This window comes from Amia ocellicauda, chromosome 11 (genome assembly GCF_036373705.1).
Source record: "Amia ocellicauda isolate fAmiCal2 chromosome 11, fAmiCal2.hap1, whole genome shotgun sequence".
In the NCBI taxonomy this organism is placed as follows: Eukaryota; Metazoa; Chordata; class Actinopteri; order Amiiformes; family Amiidae; genus Amia; species Amia ocellicauda.
The window spans coordinates 7,921,007-7,933,603 of record NC_089860.1 but is presented as its reverse complement, the minus strand read 5'-3'; the positions used below and the strand labels follow the sequence as shown (position 1 = coordinate 7,933,603).

At 39.1% G+C, this 12,597-nt stretch overlaps 1 protein-coding gene across 1 annotated transcript; it reads right to left on the bottom strand.

The window, feature by feature from the left end:
- Nucleotides 1–2,489: 2,489 nt before the first annotated feature.
- Nucleotides 2,490–12,063, bottom strand: cxcl14 (chemokine (C-X-C motif) ligand 14). The gene is made up of 4 exons (XM_066716507.1): nt 11,813–12,063; nt 9,130–9,235; nt 5,259–5,372; nt 2,490–4,805 (listed from the first exon to the last, which is right to left on the bottom strand). Exons 1-4 carry the CDS (start codon nt 11,874–11,876, stop codon nt 4,790–4,792), a joined length of 300 nt encoding a protein of 99 aa, XP_066572604.1. The 5' UTR covers nt 11,877–12,063; the 3' UTR covers nt 2,490–4,789.
- Between the last annotated feature and the right edge of the window lie 534 nt (nt 12,064–12,597).

Sequence of the window (12,597 nt, the reverse complement as noted above, 5' to 3'; positions counted from 1 at the left end):
ATGAAACTTGTCCACCCCCTCAAAAAATATCTGCTGCCGAAATTCAACTATTTCACACTACTTGATCGGTTTGGAGCGAGCAGATATTTTGCTTCACAATAAACACTGCTGCACGGTGAACAACACCCAAACTAACTAATATATTCTAACATATATTGTACACGTATATATTTTTCCACCCGCTTATACGTTATACGGATATGGATGCTGCGAATAGATGTTGCAGTACAGTACAGTTTATTTCTGTACGTTTTACGTGATATTGTAAATATAGTGTGTTTGATCTATTGTAAAATGTCACTTCCCTTTATTTTCCGAATCAGAACATGGAGGTTTCTGCAAAATGAATATTGACTACCACTGCTACTATGTGTTGCATAAAAAGAAAAATACATCGGTAAGGTATTTATAAAACATGAAATATAGAACGTGATTCCGGATTAACATCGTAACGAATCAAGTGAGATCTATATAGAAAAGCCACGTCTGTGTGAAAATGTAGGTCTCAGGCGCCTCCCAGTGCGCAGTGTGCGAAATGACCACTTCTCAATGGGAATGGATGGGAGACTATGCATGCTGTCTGTATTTTCATTGGTAAAATACCTGCATCGCGGCAACATACAATCACAATTATCCCCAAAAAATAATAGGTACACGGTCAGAACAGATCAGATCATGCACTTACAGCGTGAAAAAAATGAAGATGTTTTAATGACTTCTTCAGCACTTGAAAGTAAAATGCGATACCGCTACCAAACTGCACATTTTCTACGTGCTGAGTCATTATAAAAATGAAATCTCGATGGATCTGTGCATTGACGTTAATCTGCTGGCCAGCAAATCATCAGACATGTCCTGTCTTGCCTTTTCTTGCCCTGCACCAGCCAGCAGAAAGAACCCCCACGAAGACGGCACGTTATGACGTCACTTCCAGGTTTGGGTCAGCCATTTTTTATATTCTAGAACAGTGGTTCCCAACCCTGTTCCGGGGGACCCCCTACCCTGCTGGTTTTTGTTGTCAACCGAGCTCTCAATTACTTAACTTGAAACCCCTACTGTTTAAAATTATTAAGAGGCTCTGATTTAGGAAAGTATTCGTTCAATTAATGGTTCAATTAAGTATAGAATCGTGTAAATAACGTATTATAAACAATACATTACACAATGTAAATGGTCAAATGTAAGCAAATTGTTACTTTAATTAAGGTTAAATTAAGTAATTGAGAGCTCAGTTGGAACAAAAACCAGCAGGGTAGGGGGTCCTCCCCCTATAGTCTTCTAGAGACTATATTTTATGTTGGAAAAATAGGGGAAAAAAGAATACTGGAGTCGTACATTCACAAAACAAGCTGTATGATATATAACAATAATTCAGAGCAGAATATCAGACTATGAAAAGGTCAGTTAACGGATTAGTACCTTTTTCCACACAAGGTTTCAGTACATCACTGTTTCTAAGTCTTATTAATAATACTTTTTTTTTTTTTATAAATACACACAAACAAAATGCTAAAGTCTGATTAAGGGCTTATAACTAGCAGTAACCCTCCACCAAATGCTTGTTCTTTGAGTTCTCCTACCTTCAGTGTAACCTTCCAATGACCAGGTGTGTGGAATTGCAGCAGCTGGACTCAGGCAGAACTAAGTCTGCCATTGACTGTATTGTTTCATACAGTGTTCTTCCCACTATTGATGGATGCCTATTACATTGATCAGACAGATACAGGGAGAGCAAGTTTTTGTATAGTCGGATAGACTGAAAAGAGTTCTGTTAGATACCTTTATTTTAAGAACAACCCTAAAGCAGGTTTTTTTAGAAACCAGATCAGCAATTGGATTAAGAAAGTAATTGACTGAAAGGTTCATTGTGCATCAGTAATTAAGCATGCAGTGGAAATACATCCTCAGTGGCACTCCTTTATTTCAGTGGGTGAAATTTAGTCTGATGCCCCCTTTTCAGTAGTAATGACAGAATTAGATTTAATTTCCTTAGGATGTTTTTCTCTATGAGACCATAAATTACACCAGAAAACAGGAAAACCCCTGCTGTTAAAAATAGCAATAGGCACTGTTGTGCTGTTGCTGATTGGTTGGAGAATACAGTGGACAGTGAGAGAATCTTTTTTGCCTGTGGACTTTGATCTCTGACACTGTGTACCAGGAGATTCTGTGGGAAGTGTGTCATTGTGAAGTTCCTAATTACAGGAATTCAACTGCAATTTCCAATAACTAAGCAGCAATAAAATGCATTTGATAGGCCTGATAACAATACAAATAACTAACATTAAAACTACAGCACAAAGAAGAAATTGCTCCAAAGTAAGTGGCATATGAATACTTTCTATAAATGAAAATGAAAATAAAGGAACTTCTGGTAAAATGGAGGTGGAACTGATTTTACCCTTTTCTGTAATGGAAACACATGGAAGCAATAAAATAATTACAGATTAAAACAGCAACAAACATAAACCTGAAGCTACAACCCCAAGTTGTTTCAAAGTTTTATTGCTTGTGCATAACATTACACTCTCATGGAATGCTTTAGAAAGAAATGCCGGGGGTGAGACCCAGCACAGAAACACAGACATTTCTGTTACAGAACATTTAAATAGCAAAATGATAATTTAGCAATACATGACATTAAGAGATAATAAATGTATTTGTTTTTTTTTTTGTTTTTTTGTCTCTGTATAGTACCGGTCTATTTACAAGCCGCTTATTTATATATTTATATATTTATATATAAGATATAAAACAAGTGGAATGCACAGATTTAGCAAAAAATAAAATAAATAAAAATAATAAAAATATTAGGCTGTACATTCAGTTTGGTGGTGAATGCAAATGTTGCCTAAAATAAAGCATTGATTAAAAATATTATATATATAAAAAAAAGATGATACCCCCTTTTTGTAGATGTGAAAAGGATAGTTTTGGTAGGATGGGTGAAAGAGTATAATTGCAGTTTCAAAGCGAATGTTTCTGAAAACAAACAGCTTGTCTAGGGCATCACAAATCCTACATGACACAGGCTACAAAGAGAAATACAGTTCTTTCCACACTTTTTAGCCTAGAATTACCTTCAAACCTGTTTCAAGCTATTTCCACAGAAGACAAAGTGATGATAGCAACAAGACAGACACTGGGGTCCTTACAGGTCCTCCCAGCTACATAAACATGTGAGAAAGCTTCCCATAGACAAAGACAGCTTAGCAGTGTGTATACTAAATGTAATTATTCAAAAAGCAGATTAAACTATGTATTTGTTTACAGAGAACCAGGATTTCCTGTTGGAGTAGAAAACTTTATTTGTACTTTTTATTTTAATTTTTCTCCCATAAGTGTTGCTTTAGTTTAAGGTTGTTGCAAAGAGTACTTCCACACACTGACATCAAAACACCTGCTAAGGCCAAAGCTGCTGGATTTAAGTTGTTCAATAATTACTACATTTATTTATTCTTTTATATTAAGATCAACTTGAACATTTGAAAGATTAGATGTCACACGAGGGACAGGAGATTGTAGTTGTTTTTGGGACACTGCTGCTGGAGGGCCATCCAAGTTCAGGGAAACTGGAGGGTATTCCGATTTTCATTTCAGACGACACCCACAACAATCTTGCAGCACCTCCAGGGACCAGAGCTGCACACCACTGGTCTGTACTCACATTGTAGTTTATCAAAGCATACACAATCAAATGTACAACAAAATCCCTCTAAATTACTCCAGATGTGTCATCCAGGATGTTGTCAAAATGTGTAAGTGCTTTTCTTATAAACCTTTGAGGAAGTATATCAAGTGAGTAGTGAGCCATTAGGGATGCTGGGAGAATGTTCTACAGATTAATAATTCTGCTATTGCTCATAAATACTTTGCTCTTTTACTAGGGCGCAATGACTCGTTCAATGACTCTCCATGCGGTTGACAATGTAGTCTGAACTGAGAAGCCCAATGGATATATATTCACGCAAACAGTTGTAACGTGTGTGTGCATGTGTGTGCTGAAGAGACCTCCATGTGAGACTCAAGCAGGAGGGAGCATTGCCACAGGGGGTCATGACCTTTGCCATCCTATTCTATTTACTGGCAGGACTTTGATCCAGCCACTGACCCTTGATTGAACCTGCTGCTACTGACCCAGGATGAGTTAGAAATCAAAGACTGGGATTTAAGAAGCAAACAAACAAGGACTGCAGCTTACAATGGTAGAATATAAAATATTCCTGTATACTTACATATATACGTATATATATATCTAAATGACCAAACCTGAAGACAAAGAGAAACATACTCCCCACAACTCCTGCCATCCGTCAATTTCACAAAAACACGCTATGTTTGACATCTGGAAACCATACAGACACTACAGTGCACATCCCCAGTAGAATAACCGAGGGATCATCTGACCTCAACCATCAAGAGCCCCACAGGCAGAACAGAGATGTTTATACGGTAAAAACATAATAAAGAAGTGTTTGATTATAATTCTGAAACTCTGCTGTGGGCTGGATTTATAGAGGCCTTTTCATCACAATACAGTTAAAGACAAACAAACCAAAAAATAAAATAAAAATAAGAACTGCAATAGTGGTGATAGCACTTTCAACCTTGATTTGATTCTGGGTAAACATGGCACCAGTGGATAAGAAAAATACCATAAAGACCTTGATAAATCTTCCCAGTATTTGCAGAAGAGGAGAAACTATTGTTTGTGGAATAATTCTTGTGCTTTTAGAACAGTCTGATCTTCAGGGGGTTTCAGTTCAACTCCTGTGTATCCAATGGGGATCTAGGCTTCGTACACCCTGCAGGCGAGAGAAAAACAAACAAGCAATCATGAGCTGTCATTGTCTCTCATGTCACAATTTTTTCCCAAGCTTGTGCATGAGTAGAGTCAGTAACAGTGGCACAAGGTGGACAGCCCTGGAATAGCATGCTAAATCTCATTAGAACACTGGGTGGCAGTAGAGTGACACTATGAAGAAACCTTTTTTTTAATACATTCAATGGTACTTTATGCATATTACATTTTAAATGACACAATAATCTATAAGTAACTGTAAAGGGGAATATTAGAAATGGCAGGAAAAGCAAGCCATCCTGGCACTAATTTAACCCAAGATAAACACTGTTCTTATGAGATTGGCTTTGGCTGTAAACTACCCCCCACCCAAAACAAACAAACCAAAACACATTTTAAATAAAAACTACATTAGACACACTAATGTTCAAGGCCAATATCAGGAAGTCCTCCTCACCTGTGCTTGTCCTTCCAGATCTTGTACCACTTCACGAGGTTCTTAGTGCTGCGCAGTTTGGGGTGCAGGCAGTACTCCTGCCCTTTGAAGCGAGAAACGTTCTCCATGGTTACACTGGGAAGACAACGCAGACAGATGCTTCAGTCAGCACAAGACCTCTGAGTGGAGCAGGAGACCCTGGTACTACAATTGTGGGAGCTATGCTTTTATAAATGTGTGCTGGGTATGTCATGGCAAAAGCAGTTGGGTATAGGTCAGCAAAGTCAAATCCTTGCAGGGCAAAGAAGGGCAAAGCAAATGCATGGCAAACCCATTTTGGTCCAAGCAACACCACTGAAATACCCCATATAGTCATATAGGGACACTTGTTTTACTTTTTGTTTATCTGCCAGATAACAGATTTCTAGTGGATTCGTTTTTCTTAATTAAACTCTTATGGCAAGCTATGAATAGCTGTCAAGCCCCATTATTTTCACTCAATAGCTTGCATAAACCTTTTTAAGGATGCTAGTGAACTAAATAGGACTAAATAAGTAACTGGGCCTGTTTTATCAAGGCCATTATGTGCAATTGTATTGTATAATTTATCTGATCTATTTACTTTTATTTGTTTTACCCACAGAGATATCTTAATCTTCACATTTGTACCAAAGAGGCCTCTTCCAGAAGAAAAGCCATGTTATTTTGGGCAATGTCCCCAAAACATTTCAGCTCTTTTCACTCTTAGTAGAGATAACTGTGTTAGACAGAGAATGTACATAGTTTAGTGATGGTTGAGAACAGCTTTAAAGGCAGGTCAAAGATAAAAACAGAATGATGCCATTCTAGCAAAAAATCAAAGACCATACTCTTTGCCAGGTGGTTCTTTGTGATGAGGTGGTTGTGAGTTAAGCATTATGGGCTGCAGTGTACAGGGCTTCATCGATGACCTTCCGGTAGTAATGTTTTGGACGGCCACAGAGTGAAGTACGCCTCCCATGGTTTCATTTTCTACTACAACTGAAGCAGGTGCAACCCTGATGATAATCCTTCAACAGCTGCTTATTTCACACAATGACGCTCAGAGCAATCGGATAATCCAGAGTCCCGTAGCGTTTCATGGTAGAGAACTATCCATCACTGCATTTAGTCATAGCTCAGGCCACACTTGAAATTCAAATTCAGAAGCTGGTATAGGGAAATATTGGGCATTTTATTTGCCAAACATAGTGAAGTTTAATTTATGTTGTCTACTGTTGCAGTCAACCAATGGCAGTCAATGGCAGAAACACATAACCCAGCCCCTTTGATTCAGTAAAGCCCAGTGTGACATATATCAGATAGAGAGGCCTGGTAAATTGGGATAATATATTTGTGTCAAGCCTGTTAAATGATTATGACAAACGTGTCACTGGGTTCTTAAGGGTTAAGAAGAGCAAGAACACAACCTTCCCCTTGACAGGTGATGCCACGAAGTGTGAACCTGGTTTCCTCCATGGGGAATTTCTCAGACAGATCCAAAGTAGGAAGTAGGAAAATTACGTGAAAAGAGTCCATGAGAAATTAGCATACAAAACAAACAAAACACTAGGAGCTGGTGTGCGTCTGTGCAGCTGCTTCCAGCTGGGGAGATCGAATTTGCATTTGGCATCCCGGTGTCCATTCAAATTCGATTCACCTGCGAGGCCAGGATGAACTCCAGAGACCTGCCGATTCAGCACACTCCATTAGATCGGTAACAAACCACAAGCTGGGATTCCATGCAATGGTTCACAGAGAAAGAGAGGGAGAGGGAGCGAAGCAGAAGCCTGGTTCCAGGGCCTGTTGAGAGATTGTTTTGGTTGCAGCCAAGCTTGTCCTTGACATGCAAATGGCCAGGCAAATTGTTTGCATGTAATTAATCCCGGCTTGCAGCAGCACAATTGACTGTGCTAATGTGCGGACCCCTAGTCTCTTGGCAATCACCGGGGATGAGAGTCTGCGAAGAAAACAGCAGCAGAATAACGATAGGCCACCCCAGGAGCACTCTGGGAGATGCCACTTCATCCTGAATGGGCAAAACACACCGTCATCTCAGCACAGTGCTATTCTCTATAGCGCCCGTAAGGAGAAAACACACACCAGCTTGCATTCAGAATATCTGTCACCTCCCATTAAGGCGTTCTTTGTTCCTCCATCCATGAATTGTAATTGACTGATATTTCTGAAGGGGAATAAAACAATACACCTATTGCTAACAACAGCACACTTTGTGTCTTAAAGATTCAAAGGCAACATGCTTTCACCAAGTGTTCCCAAAAGGTGTTCTGCCATGGCACTGCTTGGTTAATTGTTTATATAATTTTTTAAAATAATTTAGTACAAATACCCCGATCCTTTGAAAGAAATTAAATGTTTCAATGCAAATACATGAATTCCCTTTGTAATACATAGCAACCACATGTAAAAAAAAATAAGCTAGTAGTAAACCTATAGAAATATATCCTTCAACAAATCTACAATAGGTGAATGTTATACAAGTTCGAGTTTCCGGAGTTGTGTGCATATTGAAAGGTCCTTGGGGCTCTTTTTTGTAATGATTATAATGTTTCATATTATTTAAGCTCTCATTATGCCCCTGCTGTTTGGGCATAAAGTATTAACTTCTCAAAATTAGTGTGGAAATAACTGAAAGTGTTGATGCTAAAAGGCTCCCAGAGAGCATTATGTTTGACATCTTCATCCATTCCATCAAGGTATAGAAAAGTCAAATTATTCTGCAATGGCATCGATGCAATTAGAACTAATCTCTGAATTTCTAAATATAGAGACACTGATCCTGAACTGCAGCCTGTGTCCCTCTGGTGTTCCTTGCAGATATTGCAGAGATGCTTTTAACCAAGAATGTCTGTAAAACCCATTATCGCAAACCTGATTAATACAGCCTTATTTAAAAAAAAAAAAAAAGAAAAAAAAGGGGGGTTTAGATTGTGTGCCAGCCTTAATTCTCAACTGTTATGAACACCCCCTTTTTATCACAGTAAAACTGTCAGCTCGCAAGTGCTAAATAGGAGGCTTCTGCACATTGCACGCTACTCCCGCCAGTGCAGTTAAGTCTTGATTATTAAAGTGATCTGCTCTCCACTCAAAGCCACTTTGGTAATGTGCGTGAATGACAATGAGGTCCTTGTAGCTCACAAACACAATGGAGAGGAACCAGAGCTTTTTAACTTGTTCAGAAGGAAAGCTGTTCAATGCCAGACAAGTGTGCCTGGCATGGAGCAGCATTCACTTATCAGCAAATCACAGGCTCTCAGTTATGCAACAATAGCCGGTTGTACAACAGCTAGAGTGAAAAAGTATCAGTGGACAAGTCTAGGCTTTCAGAGCAGTAAGGTCAAAAGGGACACTTTATTTTAAATTTTTTGTAAGATTGAACAACTCCAGAAGAGTCTAATGAAGACTCTCTGAAGGCAACACAACTCCAGAGATGCACTAAACCTACAAGAAGTACTGTAGATCTGTCACCAGTGTGTAACTGCTGATGGGGAGAATGGCATTGGACAAGACTTGCCATCCAGACACCATCAGACCCCTGACTCATTTTATAGACACACTTCAGCCATAATTCAATATGAAAGTGCCCAAAACTGCTGTCCATAGTCAGTCTTCTCATCTATCTGAGCTTTCTTATACAAGGAACAAGGTCATATGACTTTGTCCTCCACGAGCAAAACTCCATGCCTTGCCTTGGCGAGACTGAATGTGTGTTTTCCCTGTCTTTATTACATGAAAGAGAAGAATGAGAGGAGGATGTGGGATGAAGTGATATGTAATTAGCTTGCCTACCCCTAGAAGAGAAGAAGGAATGGAAAAAGTAAAATACAGTTACATAAATAATAATAATGCTCACAAAATCATCTTCTCCTGGCAGAAGGGGTGTTTGGGTTTGATCTCCAGCTTCTGCACGTCCTTGTAACGAATCTTGGGCCCCTTTCTTGTGCACTTGCACTTATATGCTGTGGAGGAGTTAAGAAACGTAAGTAACAGGACCATCAGGAAAACAGTTCATCACTATAGTTGTCTTGATTTAACAACAAAACCACTTTCCAGCTCCTCAGACTAGGGTCTAAAGTCTGCTTTCTTCATGTCAACATGCTGAACAAAACATGGTGCTTGCAATAGACAATGATTGAAACCGATCTCCGTGCAGGGTGGGGGAATTTTACTTTTTCTAATCAACTCCAAGCTACCAACTGAAGGATTTAGGTCTTCTAAGCTGACTTTGTGCATAAAACATGATTAACAAAGTGGCCAGCTGCCTGAGATAACTTCAGAAAACCAAGATGGATTGTACAGAATTACCTGGAAATAAAAGAAACCCATGAGTCCTGCAGATATAACACAAGCTTTGCTATATCACCATGTCTATATCCTTCTCTTTCCCAGAATGGAATAATAATCTTATTTTGAAACTTCAGCAACAAAAACACCAACAATCAAAAATGCTATTCTAACTTATAGCAAAATGCAGTAAAGAACACCAAGCATCACAAATATTGCATCCTAGATTCATTACCTTGCAATCTCAGACCTCTGGGAATGTATGCATTAATTTTATTATTTTTTCCACAGATAAGTTTGTAAAGGCAAATATTTGTTGCAACTGATGTGATGCTTCTGTAATGTTTTTCTCCAATTGAAATAATTGTCCAAATTTTACAAATGTCCTTGGTATAATGATCAGCCACTATGATTCTTCAGTTTGTATTTGGTGCAGTGTCCCTGGTCACAGTACAGTATCATTATGCAAAAGATCCTTGTTTACTGTGGCAGGACTCTACATTTCTTTGCCTGTGGCTCCTTCTTATCCTTTTCAGGAACAAATGCAAGCAAATGTTGATATAACACAATTATCTCATGCAGGAAATGGTCATGCAAAAATGCCTTATTTTCCTCTTTTTTGAATTCACTGCAAAACAAAATAAAACGAAACGAAAATGAATACATAACTACATCGGCAGTGACAGACTTTCAGCAATCCAGTGGGTAGGTGAGCAGCTGGTTTATTTTGTATTTGTGATCGTGTTGTTTTTTTTCCGCACCTGACCTAAATTTTAGCAGGACCTCATCAATCTCCCCGGCTCCCTAGCCGTTTTCCGTACCTTTCACCAGCTCTTGCAGAAAGAGGCCAGCGCCACCTCCGTGTATCAGGTCAGCCAAAGAGCTAGCAAGGCAGAAAGTAAACTATTTATCAGCTGAACATCTGGGAGGTGGATAAAACGAAATTCGGTCCCTGTCCTTCTGTAGCGCACGTTAATACCCCGATGCGCCTTTACGCGCGGAGTCAGTGGCACATGACGCATTCCCGATTTTTCCAGGAGAGCAAGTCAATTACGGTGCCTAGCATTTAGATGCATTGTATCGGCTCTAAGTTCAATGTTTTCTACTTCATTGCTATAATTCCATCTCACCTTGATGAAACGCAATGCTAATCAACCCCTGGCAGAGTCTAATAATGTTTCCTTTCACACTTCAAAACACAAGGTTTCCTTGATTAGATTAGGTTTCCAATGGTGGGCTGTGATCTGCATAGCCGTCAGTCTCTTCAGCAGTAACCTGACAACTAATCACATATTTCAACAATTAATACGACACGAACATCAAGGGTTTTGTTTAGTTCGTCAATGGCGAGCATACTCTGCATGGGAACAGGTGCCTGGTCACCTGTCTGTAATTCTTGATGAAGAAGGGTATGATGTGATTGCATGTTTTGGATGCATTAGGGTTACTTACGGACTGCACATTAAACGGGCATTATTTACGAAAGGCACCCACTACAACCAGTTTCTGAATATGCTAATTCAATATGTGAAGATTTGATTTTCGTTTTTGTGTGTGTGTCCATGCGTGTGAAAGTATATTGTATTATATATATAACAGTTTGAGAAACGAATTTCACCCTGCTTTTGCCTTTTCGTTAAACACAGTACATTATTTTGTGCGTGATTAATAATGGGCCGTTGGTATGAAGTTGTATAATTTCTATACGGTTGATACATTGTGATTACTTTTACATTACCAAGAAAAATGTCTGCTTTCGTTAAAATCCTTTTACCATTTTTTTTTATGCAGCACGTTCAATCCTTTACTCTTTAAAAAGTTAAATTCATGTAGGAAAACATCTGCAAATAACCAGGTTAATGGATTAATACAGAGCACATATTGAACTCTGTCCAATGTCGGTAATCAGTCTGCAGCCCTTTACTCTTTATTTCAAAAGTGTAACTTTCACAATGTTATTGACTTACACTCAGGGATTCAAACCATGAACTTCTCTTCCCCCTATTTTCCTCAAAATTGTGTAAACTCCAATATATTTAGAAGCACAGTAACTGCGATCAAAAATCAAAAGTATTTTAAAGCAGGTGAAACTATTAAAAAAAAAAAATCTACTTTAAAACCATACCAAATGTGAGCTGGATACAGTGTCCACGGCATAGGCTATACGGACATCAACATCAATATCTATTTAAATATCAATCATGACAAGTTTCCGACAATAGACTACAGAAACAGGATTAAAGCCACATTACCTTCCACATTGAGAGAGTAAATCGCGATCACCAGCAGCAGTAGCGCGGCTGTGCAGCGATTCATGTCGGCAACTGACACAAATCAGTCCAGCTGTTGGATTGGGTTTAATGCAGCGCAGAACAACACGGCTCTTGTCTGCAAAAATGGTGCTTTTCTTCCCGTCTCTCTGTCTGTCTGTTTTCAGGCAGAAGTGCTGGGTTTTCGCAGGAGCTCCGGAGGGAGGGAGGGAGGGAGAGAGAGAGTGAGTGAGTGACTGGCTGCGCCGCTCCGGGCACCAGCTTTTTAAAAAGCAGGCTCCCCTCTCGGCTCATTAATATGCACGGCCAGCCAACGAATCACTCCCATCTAAACGACAAGGAGAGAGAAGGTGGGACAGAAAAAGAAAGAAAGAAAGATAGAAAAGAGAGAAGAAACCCAAAAATGAAGACAAAGAAAGAGGCCTGCCAATGAAAACTGAGATAATTGTCTTTGATTGGGGTTTTCGGGTCCAGTCACAGAAAAGGAAATGGACTGCTGTTGCCTTTGGAGGATGACAACACTGAAAATGTGCAGGTATCCTAAAGCCCAAACAAACACACGAGGTTTTAACAATCTCTCTTTCATAATATTCATTGCAACACATACTCTGAGTATTACGAAATCATTAATTAGACATAGCCTAATTAGTCCACCTTCATGAGAAAAACATGTTTTGAACCTCAGTATTTAAAGAAATGTATCCTCATAAATACATAGTCTGAGGGTGGCAAGTCTTTCATAAGGTACAAAAAGTTAGTTATGAATA

What these genes read in the sequence shown, in the direction of transcription:
- cxcl14 (XM_066716507.1), bottom strand. Translation starts at nt 11,876, where the DNA reads ATGAATCGCTGCACAGCCGCGCTACTGCTGCTGGTGATCGCGATTTAC. An exon ending in TTACTCTCTCAATGTGGAAG is followed by an intron (nt 9,236 to 11,812) that starts GTAATGTGGCTT and finishes ACTCCTCCACAG; the next exon opens with CATATAAGTGCAAGTGCACA. An exon ending in TGCCAGGAGAAGATGATTTT is followed by an intron (nt 5,373 to 9,129) that starts GTGAGCATTATT and finishes TTGTCTTCCCAG; the next exon opens with TGTAACCATGGAGAACGTTT.